This window comes from Borostomias antarcticus (assembly GCF_949987555.1).
Source record: "Borostomias antarcticus genome assembly, chromosome: 5".
Lineage (NCBI taxonomy): Eukaryota > Metazoa > Chordata > Actinopteri > Stomiiformes > Stomiidae > Borostomias > Borostomias antarcticus.
The window spans coordinates 28901412-28921903 of NC_140238.1; the positions used below are offsets into that span (position 1 = coordinate 28901412).

Sequence of the window (20492 nt, forward strand, 5' to 3'; positions counted from 1 at the left end):
CGCGTGTCTGTGTGTGGGTACCAAATCACCTTATCCAGATCAGAAGTTTATCTGTAGCTATCTGATGGACCATCTCTCCAGCATTACACACATGCAGGGCCGTGCTGGCCATCTGTAGGTTCTGGAGAATCACAGAACGGCGATAACGGCCGCTAGGATATTCACTCAGCACCCCGCCACCCCTCGTCAACAAAATGAAAACATTGTTATATAAACTGAAGCGGCCGGCTCAGACTCCAGGATGTTTTTTCATCCCAGCACGTCCCTGAAAACATGATCTAGAGTACGATACCAAGAGGAACAGATCCAGACTACACAGTATGACCACTGATCTGACCTGGCCTGTGTGTGTATGCTATGTGTGTGTGTGTGAGAGAGAGAGAGAGAGAGAGAGAGAGAGAGAGGGGGGGGGTATAGAGGGAGAGAGAATGAAAGACACAAAGAGAGAGAGACATACAGTAGAAAGAAAAATTTCACATCCATTATGACCCACCACACTCTAAAAGACTTGTTGAGTCATAATAGGTAGAAAAATCTGAAACTCCCCGTCGAACAATAGCGGCAGCACACAATGCCTCAAAAGCTTTTAGTTTGCATTCATGCTATGTCAGGATATTAGATAGACAGAAACAGATACATACAGGCATACAACACAAACACACACACACACACACACACACACACACACACACTCACACACACACACACACACGCACTGTGCAGTACACAGATGCCTGGCAGACTGACATTAGTTCTTCTCAACAAAAAACTGACAGAAATGTCATCAGACCTGTAGATGTGTGTGTGTGTGTGTGTGTGTGTGTGTGTGTGTGTGTGTGTGTGTGTGTATGTGTGTGTGTGTGTTCAGGTTCAAGAGGGTTTATTTGTCCTTTGTACAGGGTACAATGTACAATTAGCTTACTTGAAAGCTTCTCCTCACATAGACAGTAAAACAAACAATAAAATAAAAACACTAAAACAAGTGCAGTAATAAAAAAATAGTAGCAATAATACAATACAAAATATAAAATACAAGATTTGTGTGTGGAAATAGCAATGTGTGTGTGCTGTATGTGTGTGCGTATGTGTCTGTGTGTGCGTTGGTGTGTGTGTGTGCGTGCGTTCGTGCGTGCGTGCATGTGTGTGTGTGTGTGTATGTATATGTGGATGTGTTTGTGTGTGATTGTAAGGTTACTGTATGTACCTATTTGGAAGAATGTCGACTTACAGGTGTGTTACCCAGGTATGCCCTGTAATGTCATCTATCTTGTTGAAGAAGTCGACTTTATCAACTCACTCTAATCAACACAGTGCAAGGGCACAGAATTTTCAATGGGCCAAAGTGGGTGCCTCTATGATTCAACAATTTCCCCCCTGCGGTCAATAATGTATCTGTCTGTCTGTCTACAGGTGGTGGAGGTCCTAGAAATATGAAAGAAAGGAGACCATCTCACTTTATTGTAATTCCATCTTTAACATTGCTGTCACTGTTTCGTTCAGGTCACTTGAAAATATTTTGACATTGGAGTGTTTATATAGGCTTAGTTACCTGTAAGAGCCTACAAATTAATTTGCGTGTTGTGTTTGGAATTGATGTTGTATTATTTTATTTTGACTATTAAGAAAAATTAAATTCACGTGTGTTGTCAATCCAAATAAAGCTATTGAGCATAAGTGTATTTTCAAATGCAAATGTTAATTCAAAAAAATTGCACATTACTCCTGTTCAAATAGTTTATTTGAACAACATGCATATGTTGTAATTGTTGAAAATACATCTCGATCAAAATGGAAAATGGAGATCTAGAATATTTGTTGAAAAATGACTTCACAAAATAACTAAGAACAGTATTTGATAGTATGGGAAATAGTATTTGACCCTTGTCTGTTACCCTTGAATGCATTTATTGTAAATCACTCAGGAGGAGGGTATCTGTTAGCCAAACGCTGAACTTCCTTGCCATGTGCTACAGGTCAGCCCTCACCTTGCTTGGGTCTGTGAGCCTTGGCCTGCCCTGCTATGCCACTCTAGAATGCCCCGGTGACAGCCCCTGTCATTAAACCTCAACTATTACAGGACTCTGTGTCTTTAAATAGAGCTACAGGCATTTATATGACCATGGGCTACTCAAAACCCTCACACACAGGGACAAGAGGGGAGAGGAGTGGGGAAGGAGAGGAGAGGACAAGGGGGGAGGGGGGAGGAGATAAGAAGAGAGGATAGAAGAGAGGGGGGGGGCTAATAGGAGGGAGCAGGAGGGGGCAGGCAGTGGTGGGAAGCAGGTTGAGGAGAGAGAGATGAAGGGTACAGAGGTTCCTAAGTGCCTGAGGACTCCTGGACAGAGTTCAGATGTTTAGATGTAAGACAGGATCAGCAGATTTCACATGAAGAGCAGTTGCTCTGGGCAACAGGGCTAAATTGACATTAACCTCCACGATGGCTTAATAGGAAAATAACCACAGTGATTAAGAATGACATCACTTCCTCTTCCTATGCGTGCCTCACATAAAGTCATGAATATTGAACAGGGGCTGTCGCTTCCTGAGAGGTTTGCTCTGATAAGCTTACTTCCAGACCTTTGGCTCTGGTCTTATCATCTGTGACAAGATGATCATCATGCAGCATGCTGCTTAAGTCCTCCATCCCTCCGTCCTCCTCTCCGCTCCTTTTCCCCTTCTCCTCTCATCTCCTCCTCCCTTTACCAGATAACCAGATTCAGTTCTGCTCACCATCTACAAAGTCGTCAATAACCTGGCCTCCTCCTACCTCTCTGACCTCTTCCGCCAATGCCAACTTGCTGACATCCAACCAGGACCACGCACCCAAACTAGATGAAAGGACCTCACAAACGGTTTACGGTATATTGACTTGAAGCACGAGCATAAAGTGTTCAACGGTGGATGACCTCATTGTGAGCAGTCTCAGGGGGGTATCGACAGGTCATTTAGCTAGATTAAACAGCGCCGCTATCCGGGGCAGGCACGCCTTTAAAAGTTCTCACAGCAAATACAACGAACGTGGGAATTAGGCTAAATTATTGTGAAAGTTCTATGGCACGTGCGCTCTCCAGCACTATCAAAATTGAAGAAGAGAGTGCATGCATGGTCCACGGCGTAGGGTCGTTCTGGAGTTGTTGGTCCCGTTTTGGAAATGGCACGCTGCAGCTCTGAAATGTGTCAGTTTATCTGAGCTGACGACGTTGGGACTGCAGTTGAAAGAGAGCTGAGCGCGGTATATATCCTATACCGTGGCCAGCGCTGCACTGACTGGAGGAGACTCTCCATTCATCCGTAGGCTATGATAGGCTGTCTGGTATAAGACCAGATTAATTTTAAGACTAAAATAGAAGCTGTAGCCCTATTTGTGCAAAATAGCAGACCCCCTCACTATCTATAGTTAATAGTTTTAAGATTCAAGGAGCGGTTAAATAGGCTAGCCTATAAGCCCTCCGTTCTTCCGGTGGGCATGTGGAGTGATTTTACCGGGACGTTTAGTGACAGGAGGGCACAAAACAGATTTATTATTCACTGGGAGATACTTCAACACCGGTACGGGCTACGGGCAACGGGCTACGGGCAGACCGCTCTACTAAGTTATTTCTCTCTCTCTCTCTCTCTCTCTCTCTCACTCTCTCTCTCTCTCTCTCTCTCTCACTCTCTCTCTCTCTCTCTCTCTCTCTCACTCTCTCTCTCTCTCTCAAGAACGAGGCAGGGTGTAAATCTGTGAATCGGTGCGCGCCTCTGTTCCCGTGTTTGTAGGGAGCAGAGATTAATCAATCAAATAGGCTCAACACCGCATCCTGGATACATTCTACTGTTTGGTATCAGCTGGCAGGTAGACATACAGCGCTAATTCTTATGAGACGGATCTGGTGCTGACACAGTGCCGTTTTAGTTCCCTCTGAAATGGACTTCGATCAGACATTTCCCCAGAAGATGAGAGAACAATCTTGAATTATAGTAGCCTAGTAAAATGGATGTTATGGAGAACCACTTGGCTGTCGACTTTCCAGAGTTGGAGTGATGTGAAATGTATCACTAGTGAACGCTTCATGTAGTAGGCTATAGGGCGAATCTCAGAAATTGGAGGAGCGTCTCGCCTGGAGGACCGAGCAACACCGGCGGCGTTTTTGTGAAACGGTTGCGGGAGCCGGGAGTGGTGTTTGTGGATACGGTGTCTGCTGTTGAAGGCCCAGGAAGATGAGGCTCGTGGCTCTCTCGCTGCAGGTAAGCCAGAAGCCAGGTGCGCGTGTTTTCTGTCAATTTAGATATAGACTAGCCCTGAATAGCTGCAGATTCGTTTTTTCTTGAGATTCATTAAGACCCCCTTTTTTATCCAGACCCTGTAAAAATTACGCGTGTTTAGATTCAGATCAGTTTCGGTAGCCTATAAGCGGAATCGTTTACATTATGCTTTTAGACCAGAGACCCGTTACGGAGTGTCCATGCTCGCAACCCCAAGGAGCTAGTTAACTTACTACAACTGTGCCTTAGGGCTTAAAAAATTACACTTAAGAGATAAAGACAAGTTCAGTTTTAGTTGGTTCCGAAAAGAGTTCAGGGAGGATGTCCGCGGTGTCAATCAAGGAAGGAAATCTAATACGAGTTTGTTATTGCATTTGTAGCCTAACCCAATCAATCGCTATCAATCATTCAAACTTTATTTATTTACGCATAGCACATTTCATAAACAAAGGCAACAGTAGGCTACTTCACATAAAAGAAAGGGGGTACGATGACGCTAATACATTTTCCAGAGGGAAGCAAAACAAACAAACAAAGAAAAAGCACAGAATTCACCAATTTGATAAATCTTAAAGCCTAGAAATGTGTTGAACTGCTATGCCTGTGCATGTAGGCTACTGCGTGCTGTTTGATAAAAGCTGGGAGAGAGTAAACTATTTATTTAGAATGGGAAATACTCTCCACATCCCACCCTATCATACCGTATAGGATAGCATGCCCAGCCTATTAGTCGACTTAAAATAAATCATTAATGTGATTAGGCGGCGGACGGAGAAAGAGGGATATTGCCAATATGAGTCAGCAGTGAGTGTGTTTGGTAATCCACCGAGGGGCTCTCTGTCGCGCAAGATAAATCGGTCAAACAATCTGGATTTTTGTGATTTAAGGGGGAGATTACGCATTGCAATTACGCGATGGAGTGGGGGCAACAATCTAAATCGGTCGGATTTGGCTATAGGGTAAGGCTAGGTTTTCGGAGGAAAAGGTAGCCTCTACCAACCGTGGAACTAAAACTGAGTCTATCAGACGCGCGCGCAGAAGTTGGGAGAGGAGACGAGAAGGATATGGCACGACTTGGCAGAGCGCCCTGCAGTCGACATCGTAAATCAAAACGCAAATGCTAAAAATAAACTGAAGGCAATCACTGGTGCTGGCGACACATGACACGACCCTATAATATCACTGTCACACCAGATTGTTTCCAGTCCCCATAGATCAATATAAATGGCTACGCAGTGAGAGATTGTTAAAGGTGGAGTAGGCGATTTGGTTCAGAAGCACTTTTTGGTGATATTTTGTGCAAATTTCTTTAGCCTCGTGAGACCACCCTGATTTCTCGAGCTCACATTCTGTTTCTCTTGTAAATCAGTCTGGATACTCCCCATAGAGTTCTGTTTGTGCCACATGGGAAAAACGATCTTGCTAATCAGAGTTGGTTCTGAGGAATTTGAAATACAAACAGCTACGCTGGGTGGGTTTATGACAGCAAGTAGACGTTAAAGTTAGTGGATGATAGAAATAGTGGAAATAGTCTTTGTTAGTAGGCAATTGTTCATCTACTTAATTATTATTAGTAATAATAATTAATCAATAGCCTATGACTAACTACCCATTACTTATTCAGGGTAGGTTAGCTTTACTTGAAAAATAATTGACAAGAGATGATAGTGATCATATACATTTTTTAATCGACCAACTGTATTCCAAAAATATACCAAAGTACAAAAGCTTAACAGCAAGTTTCAAAATTCAGACGCCTCAGAGGGAAATAGAAGTAACATATAGGGCTTGTATTAATGTGGCAGAAATAAAACAGGTGGAAGGATGACATGTATCCACTCATTCTCTCTCACATGCACGCACGCACACACACATCTGTATACACACTCTCTCTCTCTCTCTCTCTCTCTCTCACACACACACACACACACACACAGACACACACACACACAACACACAAACACACACACATTTCAATTTCTTTATTGGATTTTCAATCAAAGATACAAATCAATATCAAAATCCAACAGTAGCAAGAGTCACACAACGCAGTGCAAGATCACATTCACATAATGTAGTCCCAGCAGGGAGATCATAGCTATTTTTGGATATAGGTAGCAGCGTCTTTTCCATATGAAATGACTGCCAATGATGGCAGACACGAACAGTACTTAACTAGTGGTTTTGCAGATTTATTTGCCAGTCCAGCAAGTTGGAGTCCTCGCACACACATTTTGTGTACGTGCCCTAAGCTGCCAAATATCAAAACTATAATTTTGCAATTATACCCACATGCAGAGATGGCATGAGCAAGTGGTTGATATTTTGATATTTTATAGCTAAAGCAAGTGTCCATGTACATGTCACACACACACACATATATTCACACACCCACATGATCATCCTCCCAGGACAGTGAAGGCCCTCTGATGCCTCCCTCCCTGGATCGGGCCATTACCCATGCAGCAGCACATCATGAATGCAGACGGCATATCAGAGTAAAAAAAATGTCTGATCCTATTTGGTGCCCTCAACGTTCAGTACCCTCAAGAACACCTTTTAAGTATTCCAGAAAGCTTTTCTGGAGCTTGACGGAGCAAAGCTGCTCAAGATCCATTAGCCTCAAAAGTAAACTAATGGAATGAACGGTTTGAACTCACATTCTGGCGACTGACTGTTTGAAATAGAATATGACTTTTTTTCTCTCTAATATGGCAGCAGCATCCCTGATGCACATGATCTTGATCTACCACCACTTCTGTAGTTGATGCGCGCCTAGGGACGAGCTGCTGGTACCAGTCCCATCAACAGCATACTGTACATGCCACAGTCCGGTTTCCAGACCCGTTCAGCACTTGATTGCCCTCTATCACAATAGACACATCTGCTGGATCCTCCTCGGCCATGGAATCATGGATCACAAGCGCCCTCGTGGTTTAGTCCATGTGGCCCTCACGTTCGTCCTCCATTATAAAAAGACAGAAACAAAAAGCATATGCATTTTTATTTAAAGCATATTAACAAGATGCTATTTAATAACATACCTGGCAGTCTTAGAAAAGAGATTCTTGGTGTCTCAATTACTCAATGAGGCAACAGATAACTGCATCCCTTTTCCCCAACACTCTGTAAGGAGATGCATTTTAGTGACAAGACTTAAATTAGTTTTTGCATTTGTGAAAAAAGTGAAACAAAACTATACCTCATTCACTGTTCAGGAGAGGACGCATCCTGGTACCAGCAGCTCTTCGTTTGGCACGCATCAGCTGCAGAAGGCGTTGTGTGTAGCCTACCCATCAAGCTTCAGCATGACGTTCCAAATGTAGAGGTGGTGGGGTGGGGTGGGTGAGTGGGGGGAAGAGTAACTATCTACATTATGATTTCGCTCCACAGACAACTCCAATACTACTCCAACTACAATAAACTGCAATAGTTTGGTGTCCATGCGCATGGCAAAAAAATCATTTTTACAGTGCGTAATCTCTGGAAGTTGCAGGACTGTAATAAGTCTATCTAATCATTTTGAGGTACCACCTTGAAATTATTGGATGGCCTACCTGCCTGTCAACCTACCTACTTGCCTAGCGAGTGTCAGAGGAGGGGCTTTGGAGGGTGGCCTGAAGAGAGGGGCGACAATTTTGTTGGTTGCATTTTTCAAAATCTAGTTCACTCTTCCTGGTTTCTCCAAAGTCGCCTACCCTACCTTTAAGGGCGGCATCCTGCATTGATCACCCAATATACAGTGAGCTACTGTAGGAGGTCTTTCTTGTCCTGTACAATTACTATGAATCAGACAGACCCTATAGAGAGCCTTCTGACTATCTGATGATGACGCACGGATGGTAATGTAACAGTGGAAGAATGACATGTGTGCGTGTTCACCAGTTTAATGGATATGAAAACAAGTTGTGCGCTGCTTAACTGTTATGTCTCCAGAGTGCGGAACCTGTATGACAACTGTGGGAAAATGATCTCCTTCAGGTGAAGTGGGGGGTCATTATAGGCCTATTAATCATATTGTGCCCTAGTATTGTGCCTATGTAGGGCAATGTACAGTAGTTAGATTGTATAGCCTACAGGGCTGAAAATTAACACCTGCCACTGGCCCAATGCAGGTAAAATTTCCAATTGGTGACTAGATTTCGGAAGGCTATCTGAAAAAGAAAAAAAACTTGCCTGGTAGATTTTTTCATCTACAGTCCCCTTGGCAGGTGACTCACCATGAGCCAAAAAGTTAATTTTCACCCTTGCTTGTACAACATGTACATTCTATTCTACATCCTGGTTGGCCTGTGCAGCCTACTTGAACCCAGCATGACCTTCATACTACATCCTCAATGACTCATGTACTACATCCTACAGTAGTTGCTTCTGCATTCCACACCTTAGATGTCCTATGTACCATACCCTAGACTACCAATACTTCAGTATACCCCAGCTGGCCTGAATATTGAATAAAAATAATCCTGTAATATTTGGGTGCTGTCAGGTTGGCTTTTAGCCAGTGGAGAGGAAGGAGGGAGAACAGAGGAGAGAAAGGGGGAGACCAGAGAGGAACAGGTGATTTAGGATAGGGAAGAGTGGAGAGGAGCGGGCAGAAGAGAAGAGAGAGAAACAGGGATATCTGATTGTCCAGTGAAGAGGAGACAGACAGGAGGGAGAGGGAGAGAGAGACAGACAGACGGAGGACACGAGTCGATCGACACGGTCACGGCTCTTCTCTGTCCTGGCCCCGCAGTGGTGGAATGAACTGCCCACTGATGTCAGGACAGCAGAGTCGCTGCCCATCTTTCGTCGCAGGCTCAAAACTCATCTCTTCAAGAAGTACTACAACAATCCTCCCGCCTAAGCACTTATTGTATTATATTATATTGCACTGTAATTTAGATTGTGATTCTTGCACTTTGCCTTCAGCACTAGATTATGCTCTTAGTCACTTGTTTTAGAAAGAAGATGCACTTGTGAGTTCTGGCAAGTAGTAGTACATTGGCTCTTCCTACGTTAAATGCAATTATTGTTAGTCGCTTTGGATAAAAGCGTCTGCTAAATGACTGTAATGTAAATGTAACGGAGGAGAGACAGAGAGAGAAAGAGAGTGATGATGCTTGCAGGAAGAGTTGCTCTAAAATGTGGGGGTGGGGGTGGGGGGGGGGTTGAGAGGAGGGATGAGAGGGGGGAGAGAGGAAAGAAATGGATGAGAGGCTGATGAGAGGATGGAGTGAGGGATGAGAGGGAGAGTTGCAGGATAGGGGGGAGGAGGTGGGTGATGAGTCTGACATCCATAGCTAGTGAATCTCTGCAGTGGGGTACGTGTCAAAATGGCCATTTTGATGATTTGTGACATGTTAGCCATTCAGCTGAAGTGTGTGTGTGTGTGTCTGTGTGTGTACGTGCATGCGTGTGTGTGTGTACATCTGCGCTCAGCCGATGAAAAATTATGTGTTGCCCCTTCAAGGTTAAAATGCTAGAAAGAGCTTGCCTCAGCAGATCAGCTAACTTACAGATATTTCATCAGCTGGAGCCAACTCCCTTATCCTCACAATACACACACACCCACACACACACACACACACACACACACACACACACACACACACACACACACACACACACACACACACACACACATTCATTATCTCCCCCCCTCCACCATTAGCCCCTAATGCTATTCCCTAATCAGGCAGCAATTATTCTAGTCAACAAAACATAAATGTCTTAACATACAGTAACATAGCTGAGTTAACCCATGCTTTAACTGATGCATCCCTCAGTTCTATAATACTGACTTTAGTCCTACCATCCAGTCTCATTCTGTCTTACGTATTAGAGATTCTGGAGATGCCATTACTTTAAATTGTACAAGAGATGGGATGAAATACAGTGCCTTTGTCCCTGAGAAGAAAATATGTTGCTGCTATTGTTAGTACAGTAATGCACAGTAGAGCGCATCACAATACTGTATATCACAGACCAGCCAATACTTCACTGACAGTTCTACAGGAGAGATCACTGGTCTTGTAACTGGCTAGTTCAAGAGGAGAGATCACTGGTCTTGTAACTAGCTGGTTCTACAGGAGAGATCACTGGTCTTGTAACTGGCTAGTTCTACAGGAGAGATCACTGGTCTTGTAACTGGCTAGTTCTACAGGAGAGATCATTGGTCTTGTATCTAGCTGGTTGTACAGGAGAGATCACTGGTCTTGTAACTAGCTGGTTCTACATGAGAGATCACTGGTCTTGTAACTAGCTGATTGTACAGGAGAGATCACTGGTCTTGTAACTAGCTGGTTCTACAGGAGAGATCACTGGTCTTGTAACTAGCTGGTTCTACAGGAGAGATCACTGGTCTTGTAACTAGCTGGTTCTACAGGAGAGATCACTGGTCTTGGAAGCTCGCTACAGTTCTGCAGGCAGCTCGTTCCCTCCCAGGATTGGCGTCCTACTTAAAGCAAACAAAAACTAATCAAAAGAATTGTTATCATCTCCCTGAAGCAGTGTGTATTTTTTTGTTAACGTTTGATCAGAGGAACCGTCGAGAAGTGGATGTTTCACATTTGTACTGTGTTTATTTGTGGATATGTGTTATATGTGAGTAATTACACATAACTCAAAGCCAGGCACTAATTAACACAGTACAGTACAGTATGTGGGACGAGTACAGTCTCTGCCTATAAAACAACAGTAGTTTCACTTCGGTCCAATAGGGAAACTCTCATTAATGAAGGGATTTTTCTCTTGTTCATTTGTCACATTTTTCTCTCCCTCTGCGGTTTTCTATTGTATATAGCAATAGAAAAAATGTTACCACCTCAGAAAGGTGCTTAACTGCCCCCACAGTGGTTGTGAATATTAGGCATGTGTATGCATGTGTGTATGTGTACTGTATGTGTGTGTGTGTGGGTGTGGGTGTGGGTGTGTGTGTGTGTGTGTGTGTGTGCGTGAGAATGTTTGTGTGAATACGCATGTTTACCTATGGCTATGTGAGCCAGGCAGTCTCAGAGGAGTGTGTGTGTGTGTGTGTGTGTGTATGTGTGTGTGTGTGTGTAGACTCACACTTTCCTCATCCATTAATGAAATTTGCCTATCCTGCTTCTCATCCCCAAGCCACTGCTGCTGATGCTGCACAGGGGTGGTGGAACACCTCTCTCCCTCCTTATCCATCAGCAGGGATCAGTCTGATGTGTCCTGGAAATAGGTATGCCAGAGCCAACAAAGCCGCTGGGTCCGCTACGCACGTGGACCCAGCTTTAGCTTCGTTGGCTCTTGTGGTGTGCTTTCACAGCATGCCCTGACGGGAGGCTTCCAGGCACCAGAAGGGCTCTTGAGCATTGGCATTTTATAAAAAAAATAAAAATAAATACATACAGGAAAACTACATTAGCCTAAATTAGGGCACTGCAAAACTATGCACTGCACTTAGAAATTACACACCCACGGGAAAACGACTGCGCTCTCACCTGCGCGCATCCACACACCCACACACACAGAGCAACGGGATGCACAGACAGAAGGAGAGCTATACTGTGACTGTCAGAGGCACACAAACTAAATTATATTTAAGCTGGCAACCAATGTTAGAATAAATGACGGGATAGTGGACACCACTAAGCCACAACACGCACACTGGACTCGATTTCCTCTTGCCTCTTGTTTAATGTCAGTCCACCATCTCAGTGTATGAGGAACTTCTAGGCACCGGCTGTTGAAACACATTGGAGCATTACTGGCTGCTCTACTAGACTAGTAGTTTGGTAGCAAACAGCCAAAAACAATATCATGGTACAATATCATGGTACAATATCATGGTACAAATTAGGTCTTTATGAAACCGAATTGATAAAACATGATAAAATAAACCCAAACAAATAAACCAGGTTCCCAAACAAAACTCCTTAAAATCATAACCCGAACAAGAGTAGACACTTAAAATAATAATATTCTCTATTCAATAATCAAATTCAGTCCAAATGTTCCATTAGGTAGTTCTATAAATTCATTTTAAGTCCTTCATAATTTTTTGTTTCTGGTTACCAGCTGACCCTGCCGATGTAGGTTTATGTCTGACCAGGATTTAATTCATGACCTTCTGGGGGAAAAAAAGACATGCAGTAAAACTGCAGTGCTATCAGTCATCACCTGAATGCGTTATGAGGAAGAAAAACACACTTGCAATTCAAGTGGAGCATATGAAGATAATGGAAACTGGAATTTATCGTCATTATATCCCCTATGTTGTTGCAAGTAACCTATAAGCACATGTATGCTTGCAATTTTTGATTTAGAAACGCATTTATCTTTTTCTCCTGTGTTCTTTATTGTTGATAACGTTACTTTTGATATGGTGTAGACCAAATCTGTTTTGATATGTACTTCCCTCTCAAGTGGGAGCGTTAATTACTGGAGCATATTCATTTCTTACGCATAGGCCTACACAATATGTATGTTGTTAAGCTATAACGTTATGTAAAGACTGTGACTCCGGCTAGCTATCTTTCAAATGCAACACATTAGGATAGCTGTGTGAATGGCTTACCACAACAACAACTTAAACCAAGTAAAAACACTCAGTTCAATCGTTATACTGTAGCACCAATGCCTGGCAATCAATGACGTTATAGGCCTAAATACCTGAAATGCCTTTTTTTCCTTATATCATTCCTTATAGCAGCAGTTCTCCACCTCGAGCTTCACTTTTTCTATCTTAATATGTTTTATCTTGATCTCTAGTTCTAAACTCCTCTTGTATAGAGACATCACATTGTGTACTCCAACCTGAAACTATTAAAAAGTATAGCCTACATTTGCTTTATTAAGCGTCCCTTGAAAGGCTCATGAGGTTGCAGTTGAAATAATACGATACATAGGCTACAATTGCTTTACACGCCATAAGAATACACATAGTCCAATGATCTAACCTACTCGTGTTCATAAGGATATTCATAAAACGTAGGCAGTCAGCAATATTTCAAGCTCTCCTTCCTGCCTTCCAATCCAGTCAGTAGCGACTGTGTTGTGCCTGGTTTATACAGTTCATATTTCTATAATCCTCTCGTGTAAAATGCAGTGGTCGGAACTTGGTTATGCGTAGTTTGCCTTGTCCATGGCCGTGTCCGGATACCCATACTAAGGTATGTGATTGGTCATTTTGTGCAAATACCTCCCCTTTTACCGTGAACGCTCTCATAGCTGGATTGGACCAGCTGGGTAGACTTCGTCGTGGTACTTTTTATCCGTGATTGCGGTTGTTTGGTTTACTCACTCTCGTATCTCTCCCTGACTCCCGCTCACCCTCGAATCTCTCTTCCTCAGCCCCCCCTCCTCTCCCTCCTTCATTCCCCTCCCCGCTACCTTGCCAGGTGGAAGGTACCCTGTAGGCTATTCACATCTAGCTGGATAACTGTTGCTGCCACCCAGACTCGGCATGGCTTGTTTACAGCTACATATAATATGCAGAGGAGCAGATGCTTGGCAGCTGTTGCAATGGCTCCTGGGGTATGGAGGAAGTCAAGTATCAACTATGAGGCATTTGACTCAATTTGTCAGATTCATACCCTGGCGCAAGCACGCGCACACACACACACACACACACACACTATCTCTATATTTCACTCTCGCACTCACTCACACACACGCACGCACACACACGTGCGCACACACACACACACACACACACACACACACACACACACACACACACACACACACACACACAAACACTGCATTTGAGTTATCGAGCAGGAGGTGTAGTGAGGAGGGGTACTATGCTGTTTTACTGAACAGCATTCCATTAATTAATTCCAGAAACAGCCTCCTGGAGACACCCCTGTCACCTGCATCTATCAACATTAACTACTCTGCAGCATACAGCATAGTACGGCACATGATAGGATGGGACAGGACAGTGCAGGGCAACACTGCATAGCACAGGATAGCCTCACATTGAACAGCAGAGCCTCATAGCTTAGTCAATTGCATCTCTCACCATGATTAACTACCCCGCATTATAGTACAAGACATCACAGCCGAGGGGAGGAAAGAGGAGGAGGAGAGGGGGGAGGAGAGGAGAGGGGAGAGGAAACAAGGAGAGGAGAGAAGAGGGGAGAGAGGAAAGGAAATGAAAAGAGAGGGAATGAGAGTATAGGAAAGGAGAGGAGAGGGGGGAGGTGAGTTGAGGGGAGGAGTAGAGTAGCAGATCTATTTCCTCCTAACCCAAGTGTTCTGTTGCAGAACATCAGACTGGAGGCTCTTTCTCTGGAGGTTCTGTTGCAGAATGTCAGTCTGGAGGTTCTTTCTCTGTAGGTTCTGTAGAGGGAGCGGGTTTCTGGTCCCAAGAGACTCCTCTCTCTCTCTGGAAGGATTTTATTTATAGATTGTTGTGTGGCATGGTTTCAGCTGCTTCTCATGCTTCTAAAGAGACACACACAGACACACTGGGTATTGGCAAGGGCCTCACAATACGATACGTATCACAATACATTGGTCACAATACATTACAATACATACTGTGATACATTGCGATTCTCTACATAATTTACTGAACATTTTAAAATACAGCTGAAAATACTCCGCCCCCCGCTCCCTGGAGGTGATCTTGAGGACGGAGGGAATGTAAGGCATTTTAAATCCATTAAAACATTAATAATGTATCTATGACTGAATTCTATCCTTAATGTTCTACTGTATATCTATATCTATTCTGTTTCTTGTTCTGTATAATTTCCTTGTGCAGAAAAAAAGTATTATAAAAAAGTATTACTGAGGAAAATCTGTACAGTATCGCAGAAAAATATCACAATATATTGCTGTATTGATTTTATTTCACAGCCCTAACACACACTGCTCATCTGCACATCTGCTCCTAGCCGAAACTTTCAGTGAGCAGACTGTGCGTTCAGCAAAGTCTGCGCCCTGTGGGGCTTCGCTCCACTCATCAAATCAAATGTATTTATAGAGCACGTTTAAAACGACAGCAGTCGACCAAAGTGCTGTACAAAGGTGGGTCCTAGGTAAAAACATTTCTCAATAAAACAAGGAAATAACAGCAAAACAATACAGACATTGAACATGAACAAGGCTTGGGCACAGACTGGTTAAAACGCCAGGGAGAAAAGGTGGGTCTTTAGGGAGGATTTAAAAAACTCAAGGGTGTGGGAGGATCTAATATGGAGGGGCAGGCTATTCCATAGCCTAGGGGCAGCCGCCGCAAAGGCCCTGTCGCCTCTAGACTTAAGTCTAGTTTTAGGCACCTCCAACAGCAGTTGGTCAGCAGACCTTAAGGCTCTGGCTGGGGTGTGGCGATGCAGGAGATCAGAGAGGTACAGAGGGGCCAGGCCGTTTAGGGCTTTAAAAACCATTAGCAATTAAAATCGATGCGAAAACGGACCGGGAGCCAATGGAGTGAGGCCAGGACTGGCGTGATGTGGTCACGCTTTTTCTTGCCTGTGAGGAGGCGAGCGGCAGCATTCTGGACAAGCTGTAGGCGGCTGAGGGAAGACTGATCCATGCCAACATACAGGGCATTACAGTAGTCGAGTCTGGTAGTGATGAACCCATGGATCACCCTCTCTAGGTCAGTAGCAGAGAGGTAGGGCTTGGTCTTAGCTAGGAGACGCAGTTGAAAAAAGCTTGTCTTCACTACGGCACTGATCTGTTTATCAAATTTAAAATCACAGTCAAAAACCACCCCAAGATTCTTCACAGAGGAACGAATGTTGGAGCTCAAGGGGCCCAGGGCGTCGTCAGAGCAGGCTGAGGGAGGGAGCGTGTCGTCCGAAAAGGATGATCTCGGTCTTGGATTCATTAAGATTTAAAAAGTAGAGCAGACACATCTCAACAGAAAACAATGTAACAGAAACAGGGCAGCAGCAAACAATATAGTGTGGCAGCGAGGCGGACGGCAAGCCACCACGGGCGCCATCAGGGGCGGACTGGGGGAATAATTCAGGCCGGGAAATGTAGCCCCAGTCAGGTCACGAGAGAGATGGATGGATGAGATGGAACACTTTCAGTTTCGTTTTGCTGACTGGCTGATTGTCCATTCACCGCGGGCCAGGCCAGTTAGCGCGCCAGGCCACCGGGAAAACTCCCGGCGCTCACGATGGCCAGTCCGCCCCTGAGCGCCATCTTTAATTCTTTTTCTCATAGAACTAGGGTTACAATACGTAACCGTCGTTCTATTTCGTAGCGTGGCACCAGAGACCGGAGGCTGACATGAGCCGTGACAACTCTACCGCCAAGCTGTGAAGCTCTGGCAACCGGATTCCTCCCTGCTGGTTGTCCATCAGATCACGTCCCTTTACCAGGTGGGCGAAGTGGCGCAACACCAGCGACACCCTCTCTAGCTCTAGTAGGTTGATGTGGCACCGTTCCCTAGCGCCCCACAAACCACATATAGCCTGGGACAGACATGTACCACCCCAGCCGTCTAGAGACGTGTGCGTGAAAACCGCAACGTGAGCCGACACCCTGCCTGTTGGAACGTTGTGCGCTATTACACGCCGGCCTCTCCAAGAGCTAAGGTCCGCTTCCGACGCCACAAGGCGCCGTCTGTGTCTCACAGGATCTAGACGGAGTCTTGCGAACCACCTCTGGGTGCGTCTCAAGTGCAGCAGACCCAGGGATATCACCACATGAGCTGCCACCATAAGATCCAGAAAACGCATGACCGACAGAACCAAGACCTTCATAGAAGGACGGAAAACGCTCTATAGCATTTCTCTTCTCAGTTAGCTAGCTAGCTAGCCTGAACGTAAATGAAATCTAATGTATAAAATGGCATGTTTAAAGGTGGCCAAAAGAAAAGTCAACAGTGAAAATAGGCAATTCAAAGATTAATGGACAGGAAAATATGTCTTCATCCTCCAATGAGCACCAAACCGATGTGCTTAATATGCCAAGAAACAGTAGCTCTGAGTAGAGTAGAGTGAAAATTTGAAACGCCATTATGAAATAAAACAATCATTTTGAAGCGACCTTTCCTCAGAATTCGAGATGCTGCTTGCAGAATTCTTGTTACATCTACGTTGCAAACGAGAAAAAGCAACAGAGAATGGTGTGTGTTGGGTAAACACAAGAAGACATTTTTTGATGCAGGAATAATAAAAGAATGTATGACTGACGTGATGGAGACCATGCCTGAAGTCAGACAAAAAGAGGAAATTACATGTAAAATCAAGCAAATCCGCCTCTCAGATTCCCCAGCAACCAGAAGAACTGCCTTCTCTCATTAGGCAACAGTGTTTGACACAGTGTAGCCTACTATAGGAGAGAAGAGAAAAGGACACAGGAGGAGAGGAGATAAGACAGGAGGCAAGAAGAGGAGACTGGGGGGGAAGAGAGGAGACAGGAGGAGAGGAGATAAGATAGGAGGCAAGAAGAGGAGACTGGGGGGGAAGAGAGGAGACAGGAGGAGAGGAGATCAGACAGGAGAGGAGATAAGACAGGAGAGGATACAGGAGAGGAAGGAGACAAGAGATGAGACAGGAGAGGATACAGGAGAGGAAAGACACAAGAGATGGGACAGGAGAGGATACATGAGAGGAAGGAGACAAGAGATGAGACAGGAGAGGATACAGGAGGAGGGGAAAGAGGAGAGGAGGGGAGACAGGAGGAGAGGAAACAGGAGGTGAAGATACATGAGAGGAGAGGAGAGGAGACAGATTTTGGACTTAAATTCTTGAAATGGTTTGATTCACCTGAACCGGTGTGGGGGGGATTTGTATTTTAATTGTTTTCTTATAAACAGACCTTTGTCTTTTTGGAAAAAAAGTGGACCTTTAATATTTGTATTTGAGTACCCCCTGGTGTATAACCTACTGACAGATGAATAATGTTGTCATCTATGATATGACTGAGATATGCACATTAGTCTGCACGCATTTACCTGTGGCCAAAGAAGTGTCTTTGTGTTTTTTTCTGGTTGTTGGTGAAGTCCCTCATTAGCTCTACTATGATCATAATACCCTTGCGATTAAGGCTATATCTTTTTAAAGGGCAGGTTCGGAATTTAGCATTATAAGCCATATTAAAAGTTTATTTCCGATCATATACAACGCTGATATCAAAGTTTAGTCAAACGGTGCTCTCTCGAAATATAACACACTCAATGGATCCATATGTGCATAGAAAAAATCCTACTTCTCCCGGACTTAGGAGTTGTTTTTAACTCTCAAACCCTTTGTGAAATACTCAAACCCCAAAGATTTAGGAGTCCTAAAATTATGAGTGACACTGCCATTGTTTTTAGGAGTTGCTCATAAATCTGTGAGTTAGGACTAACCTTTAGCCTTAATGTTTTTTGAATATCAGCCTTGGCTATGCAAATAGGGACATTACAAATTTTAGACACACACATGAATGTAGGCTTTATGAGCCGACATCATTAGGCTAAAGCTTTAAATAGCCATGCTAATCCACACCCAGTCCCACGGACCACACACACACACACGCACACACACACACAAACACGCACACACACACACACACACACACACACCCACACACACACACACACACACACACACACACACACACACACACACACACACACACACACACACACACACACTTTCTCTGTCACACATGTACACGCACACATTCACACATACATACTAACCACTCAAAAACACACAACCAAATACAGAGAGACACTGTTCCTCCCTGGCCTCTTATGATGCTTTCAGGCTGTGAGAACATCCTCTCTCTCTTTCTCTCTTTCTGATCATCACCCTATTCCTCTGTATCTCTGTGCACCCCCACATACAATACGCACACACACAAACTTTCTCACTCTCGAACTTCACAAACTTCTGTCAGTGTAGTTCTGACAGGACTGCTAGTGTGAAGTGAGAGAGGGAGGAGAGCGATGGAGGAGAGAGGGAGGTGGAAGAGTGCAAAGGTATCTGATAGGAAACAAGGCATCTATCTGTGTGGAATGTGATTGTTTGTGTAATTTAAAAGGCTTGAGGTGTGTGTGTGTGTGTGTGTGTGTAGAGGTCTGATGTCTATTCGAGGTGTGCTCTGAAGTATGCCAGAGCTCTGTGTGTGTGTGTATGTTTGTGTGTGTGTGTTCATCTTTATCTCTGCCGACTCTTGGTTTTGTCGTAACTTGAAACAGAATGGTATCCTGTCTTGCCTTCCCTCCCTCACGCATGGCACTGGGAGGCCACAGACAAATGGCGTCGTTGCACTGCCGCTATGCACGCCTCCTCGCACAATCCCTGCACCTCCGTTGTTGTCCCCCCCCCCCCCCGTTCGTGTCACTACAGCCCCTCGGCGAAGTACAAAAGCCCATTAGACTATGAAGGGAACAAGCCCGCATAACAAGCCTGGTACTCTACAGTACTCTACAGACATTTATTCACGGCTGGTTGGGTCCTAGACTGTGTTTTGTTTGCCCCAGAGTACTGTTGGGGTCGCTCCCGTGGTCGCAAGACCCTGAGGTGACTTCTTGTCCTGACATCCATGGCTAGCACAGTGGATTATAAAACCCTGGGGACAGTGGCTAACACTAGCTTGGGTAACTGGAGTTTAGTGTGCTAACCTTGAAGGGGTAGTGTGACTCAGTGGCTGCTATCGCCTTGGTAGAACTCTGCCTATTGTGTCTAACTCTAGTCTAAAACTAGAAATGGTGGTCAGAGAGCACAGACCTCCACCCCTGAATGCCTTTCGTGGCTCTGTGCATGCCAAAATTGAATAGGTTCTTAATTGGACCATGCTTGGCCATGCACCCCTCTACCGAGTTTCGTGAAAAGTGGTCTGGTAGTTTTTGCGTAGTCCTAGTCCAAAATATGAATGCCGGTGAATGGCCGTCCGTGTTTGGGTGGCTTGAGGACCCGCCCCATGATTTGCATCCGCTCCAAAATTGAATGAGGTCTACGTTTGCCCATGCTACACCCCCTTCATAAGTTTCATAAAAATTGGTGTATTCGTTTTTGCATAATCCTGCAAACAAACAAACAAACAAACAGCTCTTAGAGCCACCCCGTGATTCGGATCTGCTCCAAAATCTACATTGTAATAATAATAAATAAATAATAATTAAAATAATAAAAATGTAATGAGCTCTACATTGGCCCATGCTACATCCCTCCACTGAGTTTCATGAAAATCGGTCTGGTAGTTTTTACGTAATCTTGGTCCAAAAAATGAATGCCGCTGAATGGCCAGCCATGTTTGGGCAGCTTGTGGAACTGTACTTCGGATATGCTTAAAAATGTAATGGGTTCTAGGTTGGGCCATGCTACACC

General features: G+C 44.5%; 1 protein-coding gene across 2 annotated transcripts in view; it reads left to right on the top strand.

Annotated features, from left to right (window-relative positions):
• The first annotated feature begins 3741 nt into the window (after window positions 1-3741).
• The window catches only part of crhr1 (corticotropin releasing hormone receptor 1), a 115620-nt gene continuing 98869 nt past the window's right edge, over window positions 3742-20492 (top strand). For both annotated transcript variants that reach the window (XM_084438034.1, XM_084438035.1), the window contains exon 1: window positions 3742-4227. In XM_084438034.1, coding sequence (XP_084294160.1) covers window positions 4201-4227 — 27 coding nt within the window. In that variant the 5' untranslated portion in view covers window positions 3742-4200. The remainder of the gene's footprint in view (window positions 4228-20492) is intronic.